Consider the following 21,209-nt stretch of genomic DNA (forward strand, 5'->3'; position numbering starts at 1 on the left):
CTCTACCTGCCTCTCTGCCTACTTGTGATCTCTGTCAATAAAAATAAATAAATAAATAAATAAATAAACAAATAAATAAAATAAAAGCAGTTTGAACAGCGTTTTACACATAGTGAGTAGTCAATGTGTATTAGTGAACAGCAGTGCAGTGGGGCTTGACTTGTCCTATTCACTCACCTTCTCTTAGTTATGGTGAAGCGATACAGTGAGTACCTGAGATGAAACAACTAATTAAAGTTACTGAAAAAATAAAGCTTATGTCTATAAGATTGTATTGAATACTTTATAAATAATAATGAATTTAGTGATAAATATGGAATTTAGTGACAGTTTTAATCCCAATCCCTGGCCTAGGGCATGGGCTAGAGGATGGATGGGAGGCAGAGATAGAGTTTGGGATAATGTTTTATCTGGCAGGGGTTCTGGGCCTTTCATTACTATTGCCTGTTACATAGGCTCATTAAGCCTCTAACTTCTCCATCTTAGGGCACCTCCACAAAAGACTCAGGTACAACTCTTTTTCTCTCTAATTACATCTTTTTAGGTTCTGTTACATATCTCTATTGGTTTTTTCTGTAGTTGTCTTGTAAAATCTAAGACTGGTTTGGAGTTAAATAGAGCAGCCTATATCATCAGTTTTGACTTGAAGTTTAGGAAAAAGGACTGTCCTATATAATCCATCCCAAATTACTAAAGTTCTCTGTATTGGGATTGGGGATCTCAGCCCCAGCTAATAGAAAGTGTAACTTTATCACTAGATTTTCTGCTGTGTGTTCCTTTTCTTCAGATATATCCTTTGGGGATTTCAGTATGTGTGGGATTTGGACATCCCTAGATTTTGTCATACCATCTGACAACACTCCAGTCTCAGCAGTGTGTTTCATGTGTTCAAAAAGAACAGAAAGAATATTTGACAGAACATAGTTTTAGGGAGCTCTGCAAGTCAGTGCCAAGTAGAAATTCAGGGAGACTAGGTTAAATGCTATGGAAGAGAGATTCTCATTTGTGTGACATTGATTCTTTTTCTTTTTCTTTCTTTCTTTTTTTTTTTTTTTTTTTGGTCTTTATAGGTTGCTATGGTGACAGACTATGGAGCCTTCATCAAAATCCCAGGCTGTCGGAAGCAAGGTGGGAACCTGTCACTTGAAAGTCAGCCCTTCCATTCCACTGTCTTTTGTCACCCCTCCACATCCTGATTATAGACTCTTTTTTAGACAGTACTTTGGTTTTTGTCTTTAGTGTAGAGATATGGATATAGACAAATGATGACAGTCCATGTTTTTGTTGGTCTTAACTCAGAAGAATGATGCTCTCTGACTTGGTTGGGGGCTGGGTATAGCTACTTCTGGAACCAGCTCTTGTCTAAATTTCACCTGTGACCTTAGGCAAGGCGCTTGACCTCTCTGGTCTTAGAATTTGGGGTAGGGCAGTCTAATCCCTCTCTGATACTGATGTGGATTTTCTAGTATATGGCACAGGGAATGGGAGTAGTTTTGTAATCGATATGAATATATTATATGTATTCTGCTTTAATTTTTCTTTTTATTTATTTATTTATTTTCAAAAGATTTTATTTATTTATTTGACAGACAGAATCACAAGTAGGCAAAGAGGCAGGCAGAGAGAGAGGGGGAAGCAGGCTCCCAGCTAAGCAGAGAGCCCAGTGCAGGGCTCGGTCACAGAACCCGAGATCATGACCTGAGCCGAAGGCAGAGGCTTTAACCCACAGAGCCACCCAGGCACCCCTAATTTTTCTTTTTAAAGTGATAGACATTAGTTGAATATTTCTTGAGAATCCCCTTAATATCTATAATCTTATTTGTTTCTTAAAATAGTTGTGTTAAGGGCGCCTGGGTGGCTCAGTGGGTTAAGCCGCTGCCTTCGGCTCAGGTCATGATCTCAGGGTCCTGGGATCGAGTCCCGCATCGGGCTCTCTGCTCAGCAGGGAGCCTGCTTCCTCCTCTCTCTGTCTGCCTCTCTGCCTACTTGTGATCTCTGTCTGTCAAATAAATAAATAAAATCTTTTAAAAAAAAAATAGTTGTGTTAAGTAGAAGAGACAGGTTCTATAGACTGGTGGCCTGCTCAGAGTCATTTAGCTAGGTAATGGCATAGCTAGGTCTAGAACCTGAGCCTCCTAATTCTTAGCCCATAGGCTTTTTACCATACTGCAGTGCTAGTAGATCCAAAATCTCAACTTGCTTATTCCTTGTGCTATAATAAATTAAGGATTTATTGAAGATGTTAATGCAAAAAAATTTAACTACAAGGATATTAGAAAAATATGGAATGGTGTTTGACTTCATAAAAGTAAAAAATTTTATTTTAAAAATCATAAGCAAAGTGTATTGGGAAAAAGAATTTGTAGGACACATGACAGAAGACTAATTTAAAAAAAGGGAAAGTAGGAAAAGGAGCCAAGAATATGGAAAGAATTCATAGGAGAAAGAATAACAATTGATTGATAAATGTCTTAAAAGATGCTCCTTCTCCAGATTGATTTAAAACTAATGTAAAGCCTGCTGGGATTCTGTCTCTCTCTCCCCCTCTGCCCCTCTCTGCTTTGTGTGTGCTCTCTCTCTTTCTCTCTCTCTTGCTTTCTCAAATAAATAAATCTTTAAAAAAAAAAAAAACTAACTTACACTGTGGCACACTATGCAATGAACGCTACTTGGCAGTAAAGTGACATGAGATGAAGCATGGATGTATGCAACAATCTGGCTCAGTCTCCAGAGAATTATGTTGAGTGAAAAAATCTAATCCCAGAAGGTTGCATACCTTATGATTCCTGATTCCTTTTGTGTTACAGCCTGTTTTTTTTTTTTTTTTTGCAGTTTTATTGGGAAGGAATTCATATACCATGCATTTCACCCAAATGTACAAATCAGTGTTTTTTTTTAATATATCCACAGTTTTGCAACCATCACTACAATCTAATGTGAGAACATTTTCATCATGCTCAAAGAGAAACTCTGTACGTATTAGCAGTCACTCCAAATTACCATCCTGCCTGCCCAAACCTTAGGCAGCCACTAGTCTATCTTCTGTCTTTATATGTTTGCCTCATCTGGGCATTTCTTATTAAGTGGAATCATACAACATGTCTTTTTGACTGACTTCTTCACTCAGCATGTTCCCTAGGATCTTTTCTGCTGTGGAAAGTGTCAGTACTGCAGGTGTTTATTGCCATTGCCGAATGTGGCGGGTAATTAACCAGTTCTCCAGTTCTTCAATTCTCTGACACCAGCTGGGTATCCTACAGTTCAATTCAATTTTGACTCTAACTGCCCAGAGGTAGAGCCCTCCGCTACTCCACAGACTTCAGGGCTGCATTCCACAAGACTGCTCTCACTTCAGACGCCAGTTATAAGCATCAGGTCCCCAGATTACCCACACTTCTGTCAAATTGGCTACACATTTGAATGTTCCCACACCTCCCACCCCACCCCCTCATTCTGATAATTTGCTGGAATAGCTCAGAGAACACCAGAAGTGCGATACTGTTACAATTAAGAAACTGGGTAAAGGGTACCCAGGATTTCCCTGCATTATTTCTTTTGACTACATGTGAATCTAAAATTATCTCAAAATAGTTTTTTAAAGTGATTTAAAACACTCATAAGATTTTTGAGATTAACAAATGCTAAAGACATTGCTGTTACCTTGTATGTTAACTAACTGGAATTTAAGTACAAACTTACCAAAATTACTATTAATAACAAATTTTGGAAATAGGTATTTTCAGTAATAGTTTTACTTATTTTGGGGAACATAAATTGTTGTATATTTTGGCAATGCCAAAATCACATTTTTAATATGCTTCTTCTTTAATCCAGTAGTCTTTCAGCAGATTTAGTTTGTAGCATAGACTTAGATAAATTATGTACATTTATGCAGTGAACTATGCAGATGATAAGAAGCATGATACTTTGATGCTGGTGCCTTCTTCATTTCATTTATTTATTTATTTATTTAAGATTTTATTTATTTATTTGACACAGAGAGAGATAGTGAAAGAAGGAACATGAGCATGGGGAGTGGGAGAGGGAGAAGCAGGCTCCCCACTGAGCAGGAAGCCCAATGCGATGTCTGCGGGGCTAGATTCCAGGACCTGGGGATCATGACCTGAACCGAAGGCAGATGTTTAACTGACTGAGCCACCCAGGCATCCTGTCCCTACCTACATTTTAAAGCATGTATACATTAGCCTGTGTAGTTTTGGAATTACTGCATATGTTTAGAAGAAAGCCTAAGAAGCGTACTCAACAAACTGTTGACAGAGGTCACCTCTGGAGTGTTCAGTTTGCTAGGGGAGACATGGACATGGAATCGGGACTTTTTCTTTGGACAGTTTTTTAAAACAAAATTTTTCCTTTAAAATAAGTCCAACAGCTCATCTTTCGATAATAAAGCCCTGCTTCCAGCCTTGGAGATTACTGTGCCACAAATTGCATCTTGATTAGAAAGGGCTCACCAGTAGTTTCCAAGCTAGCAGTAGCAATCTATTATAAAGTTTCTCATTTTCCATTGTTTGGATTTAATGGGAGGGAACTCATCCCGGTCCCTCTAGACATGTACCTTTTCTGATCTGAAGACAGATTTTCTTGGTGTACTCGCCATAGCTCCCAGTATTTGAAAGTCCCATCCATGCTTGTGTGTTTATGTGGCACTTTGGGGACTGTATGGAGATGAAAGACCTGCCACCTCTTAGCAGTCAGTCTTCCACTCACTCGTGTCCATGCCCTGTCAGGGGATGCCTCCGACTGTGGCTTCCTCCTTACAAATGATCTGTTAGTCTGACAGCTGTTGAGAAAAGCCTCAGAGGGGTTGCTCAGGAAGCCAAGTAATTAGGTGGGAACTCTCTAATCCTGGGCTTTTCTGTGGGTTTACTGTATAACTTGAACAGTTGTATTTTGGCTTCTCTGCTCTCGAAGGGGGAAGATTATTAAGTTCCATGCCAACAGGACTGAGCTATAAAATAATTCTGGTCTCCAGATTTTAACATTTTGATTCAAGAAAGGAGACTTTTGGGTTGTTTGTCTCTGCCTTCTATTCTCAGAACTTTTACCATTACTGAGTTGAAGACATCTTCCTAGTATTCAGATCTAAACTAGATTTCCCCCCATCTATAGTGGTGTCTAATAGAACCATCTATGATGATGGAAATGTTCTATATCTGTTCCAGTGTGTTTTCTGACACTAACCAATTCTCCAGATTCCAGTAGCAGGTGTCTTAATTCAATTCTGACGCTATCTAGCTGGAGTAACTGTCGGATACCACAAGTTAAAGGGGCTCAGACTCGCAAGACTGCCTCTGCTTCAGATGCTGGTCATAAGTCCTGAGCCACTTGTACTTCTGACTGGTGCCCTATGAAGCAAGGGTTCCCACAACCCCGTCCTCAAGTTTTTTAATTTGCTAGAATGGCAAGATATGAGTGGTAGGTGTACTCTAAGCTTATATGTCTTCTCTGGCACACCACCCTCCCAACAAACTGATGTTTTCACTATTCTGGAAGCTCTCTGAATCTCATTTGTTCGAGTTTTTATAGAGCTTAATCTCTAGCCCATTGCCCTCTTTCCTGGAGACCAGTGGGGCTGAAAGTTCCAACCCTCTCATTTGATCTTCTGGAGAGTTGGCCCATCCAGAGACATATAGGGGCCCTGCCCTAAGTCACCTCATTAGCACAAACTGGTGTGATCAGAAGGGGCATATGAGTAACAAAAGACTATCCTATCACAGGAGAGATTCCAAGAGTTATAGGAGATGTGTACAGGCTGTGTAGGAACCAGGGACAAAGACCAGATATATTTTTGTATTATAGCACATCTGCGCTATCCAGTAATGTAGCCACTGACTTTTAGCTTCATTTGTTTTAATTTAAACTTAAAACAGCAACATGGCTAGTGACTATCATAGTGTCAGTGCAGTCTTCTGTGAAGGTCTTTTATTTTATTTTTTTTCTCAACTATCCTCTGCCCTACCAGCACGTGAAATTTTGGGATCAGAGACTCTTTATTTTTTTGGTTTTTTTTTTTAAGATTTTATTTATTTATTTGACAGAGAGAGATCACAAATAGGCAGAGAGGCAGGCCGAGAGAGAGAGAGAGAGAGAGAGAGAGGAGGAAGCAGGCTCCCTGCTGAGCAGATAGCCCGATGTGGGACTCGATCCCAGGACCCTGAGATCATGACCTGAGCCGAAGGCAGCGGCTTAACCCACTGAGCCACCCAGGCGCCCCAGAGACTCTTTAATGTTATACTTTTAAGGTGTCTTGCTTATGGTAGAAGCTCAAATATTTTTACTTCATGGAGCCCAACACAAAGGCCAAGATCAAGCCCTAAGCTGAGATCAAGAATCACACACTTTACTGACTGAGCCACCCAGGCACCCTGAAGCTCAAATATTTTTAGCAGTTAATTTAGTTTAGCAAATAATTATTGAATTCTATTATCTGGTCACTATGTTAGGTGGGAACACTGAGATAAGAAAATAGTCCCTGCTGCTCTCAGATTGTTCATATGCTAGAGATATGAACAAATTACAATGCAGTGTACTAATATAAGTGAAGTTGCAGTTATCCACTGAGCTGTGAAATGTTGGGGCCTAGAACAGTATTTGAGGAATAGTGGGTATTCGGTACATTTTATTAAATGAATAAATTCTAGGGGCACCTGGGTGGCTCAGTGGGTTAAAGCCTCTGCCTTCAACTCAGGTCCTGATCCCAGGGTCCTGGGATCGAGTCCCACATTGGGCTCTCTGCTCAGCGGAGAGCCTGCTTCCTCCTCTCTCTCTGCCTGCCTCTCTGCCTACCTGTGATCTCTGTCTGTTAAATAAATAAATAAAATCTTTTTGAAAAAAAGACAAAAAAACCCCAGCTCTGCCTGTTACTGGCTTTTGACTTCCAGTTGCTTCGAACTTGAGCCTTAGTTTCCTTATCTGTGAAATGGGAATGATGTGTTTATTTTCGAGTTTCTTGATTGGCAGGATCATGTCTTATTTGTCTTTGAATCCATTTTGCCTATAATACTTTGGCTATTTAATAACTATTTGAATAAACCTATAATTGCAACAAGATAAAGGGTGTGAAAGCACTTTAACTTGTGGACTTACATTATTGTCATATACCATGGATTGGCGATAACTTATTTGAAAATTCTAGAAAGGGAATTCAGATCCCCCAAAGATAAAGGGAACCTTTTATTTTGACATTTTTGGGCTATAGCTCTAATCGTTTAATTTTTAGAAACTCTTTGTAGACAGTGGGAGTTGTGAAAGAAATTGAGGTTGAACAACACATTTGGGAGAATATTTTTAAGTGAACAATAAATAGGCTACTTCTGTTTTTTTTTTTTTTTTTTTTTAATATATAGTGATTGAGATGCTAGCTCTTTCCACGTTGTCAAAATTTCTTTTACCAGAAGACACTCAGATGGGATTCGGTCTGTTTAAGTGTCATGTTGGGTTTACTGAACATAATGATGGACTTGATATGCCCTTTGGGCATTTATGGCTTCATGTCAGAAATCCAGGCACAAACTGCTCTGAAGAGCTCGCTTCCATGTAGATGGACAAGCAAAGCATTTTCGTTGTTCCTGTTCATTTTGGAGTGTATGCTGGAGCAGAATTAGATGTGTTTCTACTTATAGATGAGACCATTTTTTTTTTTTTTTTTTAATGAGAACATAGATCAATAAAAAAGAAAAAATAGAGAAATATCAGTATGTTGTAGAAGACCCTACAGACTCACATTCGAATTGCAGTTCTTAATTAGCTTTATAATCTTGTACAATGTATTTAACATCTATAGTATTTCCTTATGTGAACTTATATCACAGGGTTGATACAAGGATTAAATGAATGTGTGGATGTTCTGTATTTAATGAGGTATCCAGCACAGAGTAAGGGGGCCTCAAATGTGTTATTTTGTGCCCTCTACCATATCCACTTAATCCAGTTCTGGGTGGTTTATGTGGCTGGCAGTGAAATACCTCCCAAGAATATAGATTGTCCTCTGATAATGCAGCTGGTAATGAATCCCCCATACAGAGTATGGAATTAGCCATAGATGTATGCCAGGTAATTGCCTATAAATCTGTGACTAAAGAGATGAGAGCACTCAAGACGGTGACAAGATAATCTGGGTGTGATTCCAGAGAAAAGGGATTGGAAAGAAATTATAATTTAGGAGACTGAAATCCAGTTGTATCATTCTATTTATCTATTCCAAGAGGAAGTGATAGTCCCCTAAATTTGTGGACTGGAAACCTATCTTAAACCATGTGTCTCCATTTTGTTCTGATTCTGTGTTAAAGCAATTTGTGATCACTTACCCAATTTTTTAGGTATTTGATACTGAGAGCAGTGGGTAGTTTAACTAATAGGCAAGGACTGGGAATTTTAAAAAATTATATCCTCAGAACTGAGCCTGGGTGCCTCAGTCAGTTAAGTGTCTGCCTTTGGCTTAGGTCATGATCCCAGGGTCCTGGGATGGAGCCCTGAGTCAGGCTCCCTGCTTGGCGGAGGCCTGCTTCTCCCTATGCATGCAGCTCCCCCTGCGTATGCGTGTGTGCGCTCTTTTTCCCTCTCACAAATAAATCAATCAATCTTTAAAAAAAAGTATATCCTCTGTTGTAAATTAATAAATTGGTGAACTGTCTTTCCCTGTACCAGTCACTAAGTTCACAATCTGTTTAACATATTAATATAGTAATTTATTATTTATTTTAAAAGAAGTTATTACTGGAGAGAGAATGTGTATGCACGTGAGAGCACAAACTGAAGGGAGAGGGGCAGGGGAGAAGCAGACTCCCTGCTGAGCAGGGAGCCCCACACAGGCTCAGTCTCAGGACCCTGGCATCATGACCTAAGCTCAAGGTAGACACATAACTGACTGAACCACCCAGGTGCCCCTAGTTTGTTTCTGATTTTTTCTGTTTTCAAAATACATCGAAGGGGACAGAAACGCAGTTGAGAAATGTTTTGGCCATTCTCACTGTGGGTGGCAGGATAAATTTAGCTTCCCTAGGACTGTATTGGGTGCTCAGATTACACCCTTAGGGCTTTTTCTTTTACCTCTGGCCAACTCTTGCCACCTGGTGGTAAAGATGGGCATTGGTAAATTTTTGTAGTTTTATTATCCTGACAAATGTCTTGAAAGAGATGAATTGATTTAGCTAATCACTCAGTGGGGTGAAGTATCTTGATTGATAAAGCACGTGTCGTGTGTCCGCAGTTGGGGGTTACATCAGCTTCAACCAAATCCGATGGACCAGACTTATTTTAGAAAGTAGGGAAGGTGATGTTGATTAATATTTTAATAATTTTATTCATAAAAATCTGAAATGGTCTATTAAAGAAGTAGGGAAGGTGGTTCTCCCAAGAAAGGACTTTGGACAGACAGAAAAATATCTCTATTGTAAATATTTTTAAAATAACTTAATAACTAATCCATCATTTAACTTTTAATTAGTTTTATTAAGTATTTTTACCACTCTTGTTAATCAGTGCTAAATGATTTTTAAAATTTTATACTAGACTTAGGAATCTTTCTTATTTTACTACACTCTCCCCTATGGGTGTTATTTTCTAAATATGCTGTTAACTCAATAGATTAAAAATGGCACCTTGTTTCGATTTTCTTTTTTCACTTAACATCTATCATAATTATTTTTTGTAATTGTAATTTAGTTGGCTTCTTACTCTTCCATTTGATTGATTTACCATAGTTTACCAAGCTAATTTTCCAATTATTGGTCATTTACATTGCTTTATATCTTTTTTTAAACCTTTGTAGGTAATAATACTACAAGCACTTTTATATACCCTTAGGTTTTTGGTTTTTGCCTCTGTTGAGTTTTTCTTTTGGAAAAATTCTAATGATGATATTGTTGCATCAAAGGTATAAACATTTTGGGCGCCTGGGTGGCTCAGTGGGTTAAGCCACTGCCTTCGGCTCAGGTCGTGATCTCAGGGTCCTGGGATCGAGTCCCGCATCAGGCTCTCTGCTCAGCAGGGAGCCTGCTTCCTCCTCTCTCTCTCTCTGCCTGCCTGTCTGCTTACTTGTGATCTCTGTCTGTCAAATTAAATAAATAAAATCTTAAAAAAAAAAAAAGTATAAACATTTTGATGCCCTTGCTTTCAAAGACTTTCACTGACTTGTGTTTTACTAATGTGTTGTTCTTGTATCACGTTTGCTAACATAGAGCATTATTTTTAAACAATATGTGTTAAGTACAAAAAAATGATCTCAGATTGTTTTAATTTACAGTTGTTTTTTAAAAGATTTTATTTATTTATTTGACAGAGAGACACACAGCTAGAGAAGGAACACAAGTAGGGGGAGAGGGAGAGGGAGTGAGAGAAGCAGGCCTCCTGCTGAGTGGGCAGCCGATGTGGGACTGAGCCACCCAGGCGCCCCTTAATGTACAGTTTTAAAGTAACAGACATTTTTCAGTGAATTCTCAACTCCCATCTTCTCCTTACCTCATTAGAGTATAAATACCAGATATACCCCCGTGCTTTATTTCATTTTTTTCTTGTACCCAGGTCTGGTCCATCGAACTCACATGTCATCCTGTCGTGTGGATAAGCCCTCTGAGATAGTAGATGTTGGAGACAAAGTGTGGGTGAAGCTTATTGGTCGAGAGGTAAGGTTCCATGCAACCTTCATGTTGTTAGACTGAGGAAAAGCTGGGGGGTGGGGGGCAGTGTTGGTATTTAATAATGGCAAATGTGTATATATTGTTAACTGTGGCTGATGATCTTATTTTTGAATCCTGCCATTATATTCTGTCCTGTATTGAAATCTTCTGGTTGCTGTCCTATAAACTCAGAAGGGATGTGGTATAAACTCTAATAAGTGTGGTGCAATAAGTACATATTTATAGAACTTTCCTGAAGTTGAATTGTTGGTGGGGAAAAAAGAACCAAAAAGAGAAAAGAAAACTTAATTTATGGGACTAGTCTTTGTCGTAAATTTCAAAAGAATAGCTGCCAGGTACACTTTAGTTTGGACCAAAACAGTAAAAAGAGACAGAGTTTCCCGTTATTGCTCTGAATACCCAGCACCATGCAATGTGAGGCAAGTGAGAAAGGTCTGAAGGAGCTGGTTAACAGCAGCTCACTTGAGGGCATGAAGGCTGTGGATGTGGGCAGCCTGCTCTTGTACCGGAGAATGACAGGGGAGATAGGTCTGAAAGAGATACTATTTGAGAAGATTTGAGTGCTTAATATGTACTAGTCTGAGAGATGTAAGAGTGAGTCAGACCTAGGTCACCTCAGCTGTTATGGAGCTTATATAGAATGTAACTGGATGAAACAAATGTAAAAGTAAGCAAACATATATATAAAATAATTATAAATTATTATAAGTGCTATAATGGGCTCAAGCATTATCAGCAGTAGATTTGGTCAGGAACAGGCTCTCTGTGGAAATGATGTATGAGCTGAGACCTAAAGAAAGAGGCACTGGTTATGTGAAAAATTAGGGTAAGCATATTCTAGGCAGAGAGAATGACTGATGTAGAGACCCCAAAGTGGAAAAAGGAGTCAGGTGTCGGAAGAAGCAAAAGAAGACCAACATGGCTAACAATTGCCTTCATGTTTGAAAATGCACTAGACTAAGTCCAAAAGGGGATCTAGTCTAGTCTGGAATGTTTAAAAATGAGTTCTGGTCTCATGGATCTCTGAACCCATCATTATGCTGAAATTACCTGGAAAAACCAGGTTTTATATTCTTAAAAGGCCTTGATTTTGGTTGGATTTTGGTTACCTCCATAGCCTTGAATTTATTTATTTATTTATTTTTAAAGATTTTATTTATTTAACACAGAGAGAGAGATCACAAGCAGGCAGAGAGAGGAGGAAGCAGGCTTCCTGCTGAGCAGAGGGCCGGATGTGGGGCTCGATCCCAGGACCTGAGATCATGACCCGAGCTGAAGGCAGAGGCTCCAACCCACTGAGCCACCCAGGCACCCCAGCCTTGAATTTCTGAGCAGCCATTTCTGTCTTTCCTCCCCAGAAGGAGAAGAATGAGATAAAAACCATTTCCTAAAGTAATTTTGCCACAAGATCTATTTATAATGCTCATTAGTACCCCCAGGGTTTCTAGTACAGGACCCCAGCCATTAGAGGAGCTCAGTGTTTGTTATGGTGATAAAAGTTTTGATGCTTAGTTAGATAATTTTAGACCAGCAGTCTAAATGGTGTACTCTTAGCTGTTGGTGACTGTTTTTGTCTTTTACAGATGAAAAATGATAGGATAAAAGTGTCCCTCTCCATGAAAGTCGTCAACCAAGGGACTGGGAAAGACCTCGACCCTAACAACGTTATCATTGAGTAGGTAAAAGTTTTGAAAAGGCTACAGTCCTACTTCTCAAACCATCAAATACTGTAGTGAATCAGGCTGACCTAGGAACTCTACATTTATAGTCTGTGATATTGATGACTTCTGTAGCTCTTGTGATCCTTGGAAATTGATAACATCATACTGCATAGAGTTCTAAGATTGGATGCTAACATGCAAAGCATAGAAATGCCCCATCAGTGGTTTTGTTACCTTCCTCTTATTCTTTGTCTGCCCTTTAATAACCAGTTAGCCAGCAAGCACTCCTGAAGCTTCTGCTCCTTGTTTCTCTAAGTATGGAGGCTCAAAAAAGGTAAAGACCATGTAGAAGAGTAGGGTAATCAAGAAGCAATTCCAGTGGGGTTTAATATATCTTAGGATAACTGTGTTCTGAATATGACATCTTACTTTCATTGGCTCTTCCTACCTTTCATTTAGGAATGGAAGATTTGCTATCCATATAGGCTGGTGATATAAGGAATTTGCTATCTGTCTCACAGGCTTTCTCTGATGTATGCCGGTGATTTCTGATCAGGAGTTCATAGCGCTCTAAGGTTCCATGAAGGGTTTCTGAACTGTTTCCAGTGTTTCAGAAAGCCAACCAAAATCATGCATTTACCTTCAGGTTAACCAAGACTTTATGGTATTGCTTTTGTTGTTAAAATATCACATTGTTTATCTCATGCTAATCAGGTGCTCTCAGTGACAATTACGTTATCAATTTATTTTATTTATTTGTGACTTTTTGGGAAAGATTTTATTTAGGGGTGCTTGGATGGCTCAGTTGTTAAGCGTTTGCCTTTGGCTGAGATCATGAGATCAAGCCCCACGTTGGACTCTCAGCTCTGTGGGAAGCGTGCTTCTCCCTCTCTAACTCCCCCTGCTTATGTTCCCTCTTTCTCTGTTAAAAAAAAAAAAAAAAAAAAAAAAAAGATTTTATTTATTTCTGAGAGAGAGAGAAAACATGAGAGGAGGGAGAAGGAGACAGAGAGAGAAGCAGACTCCCCTGAAGCAGGAATCATGACCTGAGCTAAAGGCAGACACTTAACTGAGCCACTCAATTGCCCCAGTTATTGATTAATTAAAAAAAAAAAAAAGAAAAAAGAAAAATAAATGTGAGTGGGATCTTGGTGTGTTAAAGTTGGGAAACCCTTATATTTATAGTTCTAAGCAAAATCACTGTGGATACAAAGTAATTTTACCTAAAAGGGAGGGAATTGATATTTATTGGATATATACTCTGTGCCAGGCATTATGCAAGACGCACATTTGTGCGTCTGATTCTCTTAAGAACCTCCACTGTGGGTATTATCTCCATTTTACTTTATATTCTTAGTTTCTTTCTTTCCTTTCTTTTCCTTCCTTTTTTCTTTTTTTAAAAGATTTTTAAAAATTTTTTTGACAGAGCACAAGCAGGGGGAGCAACAGGCATAGGGAGAAGCAGACTCCCCACTGAGCAGGGATCCCGATGCAGGGCTGGATCCCAGGACCCTGGGATCATGACCTCAGCCAAAGGCAGACATTTAACTGACTGAGCCACCCAGGCGCCCCCCCCCCCTTTTTCATTTTTGGGCACTTGGATGGCTCAGTTGATCAAGCATCTGACTCTGATTTTAGGTCAGGTCATGATCTCAGGGTCTTCAGATTGAGCCTTTTGTTGGGCTTCCTACTCAGGGAGTTGTCTGCTTGTTTCCCTTTGCCTCTGCCTCTCCCCAAGTGTGCACTCTTTCTCTTTCTTGCTTTCTCTTTCTAAAATAAGTAAATAAATCTTAAAAAAAAAAAAAAGATTTTATTTTTAAGCAATCTGCACACCCAGTTGTAGGGCTTAAGCCCACAATTCCAAGATCAAAAGTTACATGCTCCACTGATGTGCCAGCCAGACGTTCTTATATTCCTAGTTTCTATCTTAATGCTTGGTGATAAGTAATTTCCTTGTGGTTAATGACAAATTATAGTAGGTCAAGGACCTGAACTAGGACACAGAAGCTAGGGCCCTTTTTACCACATGATGCTTCTAGCTGTTGCATATGACTTTTGAGTTTTTCCATATTTCTGTAGTTTCATCTCTAAATATTGACATGTTTGTAAGTCTGATTATTGACAAAACACCTTTCATAGTAGAAAATGTTTTGTAACTCAGAGCTCAGTAATTTTATTTAAGTCTGGCATCTGATTACATTATAATAAATTGCTTCTGTTCCAAAGAATTCTGTCCTATATACAGACTCATTAAAAAGGAATGGAATTTCCCAAAGTCACTCTTGCAGGGGTAAAATGTGAAACAAGTAAGATTAAAGGGCTACCTCTCTGTCTCAGAACAAGGGTAGAGAAGGGAAGGGGCTCTCTGGTTTTGTGCTGTACAGGTTTCTATGTATAGGCTATTTCTAGTAATAACCGAGTGGCCAAAAAGAAGCATTTGTTTTAAAATATTTCTAGAGCTGCAACCAGGAAAGAAACATGATATAGTGGAATGATGTTGAGAGTTTTTAGAGTTAGACATAAATCAGAAAGAGTCCTAGTTCTGCTGCAAACTAATATATGACCTTGAGCAGACTCCTCTTCTCCGACCCTCAACTTCTTACTATCAGATAGAGGGGATGATGCCTGTGTCTCAGAAATGATGGAATGATTTAAATACAGGCTTATTTGTAAAGAGCCAGATTAATGTCTAGTCTATAGTAGAAACTCAGTATATGATAGCTACTTTAGTTACTATTTTTAAAAGATCTCTGTTCTTCTGTGATTATCATAACTTTTCTTTTGAAAGAATATATAAGGCCTAGGAGAACAGGGGACATAGCTCTTTCTTATCTCCCAGAGTGCCTGATGTGTAGTGATTATTAGTTAGTGCTTTCATTTACTCATTTATTCAACAAGTATTTTTTAGGTTCATATTCTATATTAGGTACAATAGCCATACCAGGTTTTCTGCCTAAGGGCCTTACTGCCTAGGGCAATGAGATAATTATGCAGGTCACTTTAATAAAAGGCAAATGTAATAAATGCCAAAAGAGTAGGTTAAAGAAAGGGTTTTAGGAATTAGCTTGAAGATGATGAATTGATTTCAGGCCCCGATGGCTGGAAGAGAGGTGGAATTTGAGCTAATTCTAGAAGAACGGATAAAATTTTGTCAGGCAGCAGGGGAAGGAATGGTATTCCTGAAAGAAGAAATGATTTAAGGAAAGGCATGGGGCAGGAAAGCACAAGGCACATTTAGGAGTCTTGTTTAAGAAAAGAAGAGGATACAGTCAAGTACTAAAATGTAAGGCTTGAAAGGTATGTTGGGGTCAGATTGTGGAGAGCTTTGACTTTAACTATCAGTCAAAGAGCATTAGTTTTTTTGTTTTGTTTTGTTTTAAGATTTTACTTATTTATTTGAGAGACAGAAATCACAAGTAGGCAGAGAGGCAGGCAGAGAGAGAGGGGAAGCAGGCTCTCTGCTCAGCAGAGAGTTCAATCCCAGGACCCTGAGATCATGACCTGAGCCAAAGGCAGAGGCTTAACCCACTGAGCCACCCAGGTGCCCCAAATAGCATTAATTTTTTTAAAGCCCTGGAGCATTTGCTTTCTGCTCAGGTCATAATCTCAAGGTCCTGGGATTAAGCCCCACACTGGGCTCCCTGATCAGCAGGGAGTCTGCTTTTCCCTCTTCTCCCTGCTTGTGCTCTCTCTTGCTATCTCTGCCTCTTTCTAAAATAAATTAAAAAATATATATTAAAAAAATTTTTTTAAGCCTTTTAGGGGGAGAGGCTGCTGATCATTATAATCTCTCCTTGTACCCCATTCTCTGATCTCACCCTGTTTTGGTCAGTGGCTTAGTGCTGTCTCCAGCCTCCTACATTTCCATCAGTATCTAACTTTCATTTTCCATCAGTATCTAACTATCTTACATTTCATCCCCCGAGTGTGAGAGTGTTAAAGGCAATCTGTAAATGGAAAGGGGGAAAGGCAGTTTCCAGGTAGGTTTAGCCAGCATAGCATAGTCTTTTAGAAGAGTGTGGTTCACCATTATAATTATCACCACATATAATTATTATATGTCTCCTTCTGCTTCTAGACTGTAAGCTCCTTGAGAAAGACTGTATTCTGCCTTTTTGACACACTCATCATTGGCACTGGTGCTTGCCACTTAATAGTTGAACAAAAGAAAGGTTAATTCAGTTGTGTGCCTTGCTTAGAGGGACTGGAGGAGGAAACTTGCTACTATGTAGCTGCAAAGTAGCCAGGCCTAAACCAGCATGGCAGTGAGCACAGAAAAGGGAGGAAGGCAAGTGATTCATTTGTTGAGTTGAGTATTGGATAGGAGTTATGATTTGGCTTGTCATATGTTAGAAACCCCATAATATTGGAATTGATTATAATAAGGGTTTGTTTAAGCTGTGACTCATAGCCACTTGAAACTCAGCTCCACAGATAAGGATATCTGAATGCCATGGAGTTTGTGACTTGCTCAACTTATGTCCCCAAGATCCTGCCCTGGTTTTTAATTAATTTATTTATTTAAAAGGATGTTACTTATTTATTTTAGGGAGGGAGAGAGTGAATGCACAAAGGGGAGGGAGAAGCAGACTTCCTGCTGAGCAGGGAGCCCAATATGAGACTCGATCCCAAGACTGAGACCATAACACAAGCCAAAGGCAGACACTTAATGCATTGAGCCACCCAGGCGTCCTTTCTCTACCCTTTTATTTAAAAATTATTTTATTGTGGTGAGAACACCTAACATGAGATCTACCCTCTTAACAAATTTTTAAGTGTACAGTATAGTATTGTTGACTAGGTACAATGTTTATAGCAGAGCTCTAAAATTTACTTCTTATTTAACTGGAACTTTATGCCTGTTGATAAGTAACTCCCGTTTCCCTCTGTACCCTCACTCCCCCACCCCCACCTTGGTTTTTCTAACTCAAGCTTTATTCTTTGAAATGACCCTCTCCCATGACCATACCAGAGTGTTGACCCCTGTCCTTTGAATAAGATTATGCTAGGGCAAAACCTGGGAATTGGAGCAGACATTTTCTTTTTCTTTTCTTTTTTTTTAAGATTATTTATTTATTTATTTGACAGAGATCACTAGTAGGCAGAGAGGTATGGGGGGAAGCAGGCTCCCTGCTGAGCAGAGAGCCTGATGTGGGGCTCCATCCTGGGACCCTGAGATCATGACCTGAGCCAAAGGCAGAGGTTTTAACCCTCTGAGCCACCCAGATGCCCCACTTGAGCAGACATTTTCCAAAACTTAAATCGTGCTTGTTTACACTGCCCAATGGATAGCCACTAAGTTACATATGGTTACATATGGTTATTTAAATGTAAATGAAAATTAAATAAAATTTAATCCAATTCTTCAGTTACACTAACCACATTTTAAATGCTCAGTAGCCACAGATCAAAATATTAGTCAATAGTACAGACATAAATTTATAGAACTTGTCCATCATGGCATTCTGTTGGACATTGGTATGCTAGATGGAATGTGTACTGCCCAGATACAGAAAAAAATAAGACATAGACTTTATTTTTTTAAAGATATATTTACTTATTTGAGAGAGAGAGCCTGAACACAGGGAGGGGCAGAGGGAGAGGAACAACGAGAATCTCAGGCAGACTCAGTGCTGAGCTTAGAGCCCAGCATGAGGCTTGATCCCACGACCCCAGGATCGTGACCTGAGCCAAAATCAAGAGTCAGATGCTTAGCCAACTGGGCCACCCAGGCACCCCAAACATCGTCTTTTTTTTTTTTTTTTTTAAAGATTTAATTTATTTATTTAACAGACAGAGATCACAAGTAGGCAGAGAGGCAGGAAGAGAGAGTTGGGGGAAGCAGGCTCCCTGCCAAGCAGAGAGCCCAATGTGGGGCTTGATCCCAGGAACCTGGGATCATGACCTGAGCCGAAGGCAGAGGCTTAACCCACTGAGCCACCTAGGCGCCCCAAACATAGTCTTTATCTTTGATGGTATCTTTCATGGTACAAAGGTTGAGCCAAAATATAAGCAAATCTAACAAAACGACCAGATGTTGTGGGAACACAAAAGAGTAATTAACCCTGCCTCTGGTGGTAGGGAACATTTTAGCGAACATGTGGTGTGTAAGCTGAACTGAAGAAGGACCAGGACGGAATATGGCGTATCCTGGTCTTTCTGTTTCCTCTCCAGAGCCAGTGTATTAGCTAAAATGCATCAGGTGGGTAGTTTTGTCCTGTTCTGATGCTGTCATCCTGTGTTTCTCTGGGTAATGCAGCTTTTTTGGCAAAATATTTCTGGTTTTGCTGGACTCTATAGTCTTGGTGAATAGTTGGAAAAGCTTAGGTGAAGTCAAAGTTCAAAGTTAAAGAGGTTCAGGGTAAGGAAAAATATTTGGAGGCAAGAGCACAGAATTTTTTTTTAAGATTTATTTCTTTGAGAGAGAGAGAGAGCATGAGTGGAGGGAGGGGCAGAGGCAGAGAGAATATCAAGCAGAATCCCTGCTGAGTGCAGAGCCCGATGCGGGGCTTGATCTCATGACCCCAGGATTGAGATTTTTTTTTTTAAAGATTTTATTTATTTATTTGACAGAGAGAAAGATCACAAGTAGGCAGAGAGGCAGGCAGAGAAAGAGGGGGAAGCAGGCTCCCCGCCGAGCAGAGAGCCCAACGCGAAGCTCAATCCCAGGACCCTGAAATCATGACCTGAGCCGAAGGCAGTGGCTTAACCCACTGAGCCACCCAGGCGCCCCCAGGATTGAGATTTGAGCTGAAACCAAGAGTTGGATACTCAGTCAGGTGCCCCAGGAACATAGAGATTTCAACAAATATTTTTAAGTTTTACTTTATTTTATTTTATTTTTTAAAATGTTTTTATTAATTTGTTTGGCAGAAAGAAAGAGAGAGCGCACGCACAAACAGGGAGAGTAGCAGGCAAAGGGAGAACCGGGCTCCTTGCTGAGCAGGGAGCCCATGTGGGTCCGGTCCCAGGACTCTGGGATCATGATCTTAGCCAAAGGCAGACGCTTAACGACTGAGCCCCCTAGGCGTCCCTCAGCAAACATTTATTGATGCTGTTGCTTGCCAAGCTTTGGGCTAAGGTGTGAGGAAACAAACATAAGTAAGATACTGCAGAAAGGGCTCACAATCTAGAGAAGAAACATTAATGTATCAGGCAATAAAGGGCTAGGACTTTATTTAGGCAATATATGCTAGGACTGCAGTGTAGATAGACTACAGTTTGAGTTTGAAAAAAAGAGTGATCCAGAGTGACATTCTTCTGTCAAACATTTCTGAGTACCTACTCTCTGTGGGTACCATGTGTTATGGTAAAGGTCAAAGAGAGACATCTGGGGTGTATAGGCTCTGCTGCTGGCAGGAGTGTAATTGGTAAACATTATAGAAAACTGGCTGGCAGTGCTTGCTACCTCTGATGCCCTACAACCCAGTATAGTGTTCCACTCCTACCCGGAATGAGGCATTTCCCAACAGAAATGGGTATCTATATCTGTCACCGAAAGATGGGCTAGAAAGTTCATAGAAGAAGTATTGTTCATAGCAGAAGCTACTCAGGTACCCATCAACAGCAGAATACTTTATGGCAATGAGAATCAGTAATCTACAGCTGCATACAGCAATATGGATAGATCTCACAAATGAGTGAAAGAAGCCAGACACAGAAGGGTCCATACTGTATGTATGATTCCACTTACACAATTTTCAAAAACTGATACAATTGATCTATGCTCTTAGAAACAAGCATAGTGATTAACTTTGGAGGGGCCTTGGAGGTGCTGGCAATGTTCTGTTTCCTTATTGGAGTGAGGGTTTCCTGGGTATGTTCCAATTGTGAAAACCAATCAAGCTGTATGCTTATAAACACTTTGTGCCTATATTATACTTTAGTAGTAAATGTAGAATTTTTAAGAAATGATAGAGGAATGTGAACAAAGAGATGAATTCTGGCTGAGGTCCTCAGGAGACAACTTGATAGAAGGAGAGGTGGTGACTAAGCTGAGCTTTGAAATGTTTGGGAGTGGTGAGGTGGGAGGGAAGAGGGGAAGCAGCATTTCGGAGAGAGGGAATTATGAGCAAGGGCATTGAACCATCTGGAGACGGTCAACTAGTCCTCTTTGGCTAGCAAATCTCATGCAAGTAAAGTTGGGGCTGGAGAAGCAGGTTAGAGGCAGATCATGGAAGGCCTCAAGTACCACAGTAAAGGTCTTTTAAACCCGGGGTTGACTGTGTCAGGGTTACTGGGGGCTTAGCGAGGTAATTATATCTTCATCCTCTGTGCATTGGTGAGCTGAAGGCATCTCATTCATAATTATTAATTCAGAGCCTGTCCGGAATTAAAAAAAATATCTGTTTCATGTTGTTGCTTTCCCCGCTTGTCTCCCCATGCAGGACGCTTTTCCTTCTTCTCCCTTCTGCCTGCCAAGGACAGAACAAAAACTCAGCCTCCAGCATTACCTTCTAGTATCTCTGGCCCCATCTCTTAAGAAGGCCAACAGTCAGTATCCTTTTCGTTAACAGGCAAGAAGAGAGGCGGCGGCGGTCCTTCCAGGATTACACTGGGCAGAAGATCACCCTCGAGGCTGTCCTGAACACCACCTGCAAGAAGTGTGGCTGTAAAGGTAAGGTGAAGCCTCTGCCGGGCCAGTCCTTCCTCCTTGTGATGGACCTTCACTAGGTGGGGGAGGTCGCCTGTTTTGGGTGTGGCTCACCCTGCTTTTTAGTCAGTGATGGCCTCACCTGCTTGTGCTGTTAATCCTCCTAGACTCTTACCAGAGTTCATGCCCTTTCTGTGTCCTCTTCTGAATGCTGGCCCTGCTGGATACTCTGCTGTCCACCTCACCCCCACCTGTGGTTGACGCCCTGTGTGGGCAAGATCCCCATGTACTGCAACC

At 40.2% G+C, this 21,209-nt stretch overlaps 1 protein-coding gene across 1 annotated transcript in view; it reads left to right on the forward strand.

Annotated features, from left to right (window-relative positions):
* The window catches only part of ZCCHC17 (zinc finger CCHC-type containing 17), a 56,349-nt gene that overhangs the window by 15,624 nt on the left and 19,516 nt on the right, over positions 1 to 21,209 (forward strand). Inside the window, exons 3-6 of the mRNA XM_045064096.1 lie at positions 1,071 to 1,128; positions 10,543 to 10,643; positions 12,242 to 12,333; positions 20,836 to 20,936. Of these exons, the coding sequence (XP_044920031.1) occupies positions 1,071 to 1,128; positions 10,543 to 10,643; positions 12,242 to 12,333; positions 20,836 to 20,936 (352 nt within the window). The remainder of the gene's footprint in view (positions 1 to 1,070; positions 1,129 to 10,542; positions 10,644 to 12,241; positions 12,334 to 20,835; positions 20,937 to 21,209) is intronic.

This window comes from Mustela putorius, unplaced genomic scaffold, assembly GCF_011764305.1.
Source record: "Mustela putorius furo isolate JIRA1106 unplaced genomic scaffold, ASM1176430v1.1 tig00003853_pilon_pilon_pilon, whole genome shotgun sequence".
Lineage (NCBI taxonomy): Eukaryota > Metazoa > Chordata > Mammalia > Carnivora > Mustelidae > Mustela > Mustela putorius.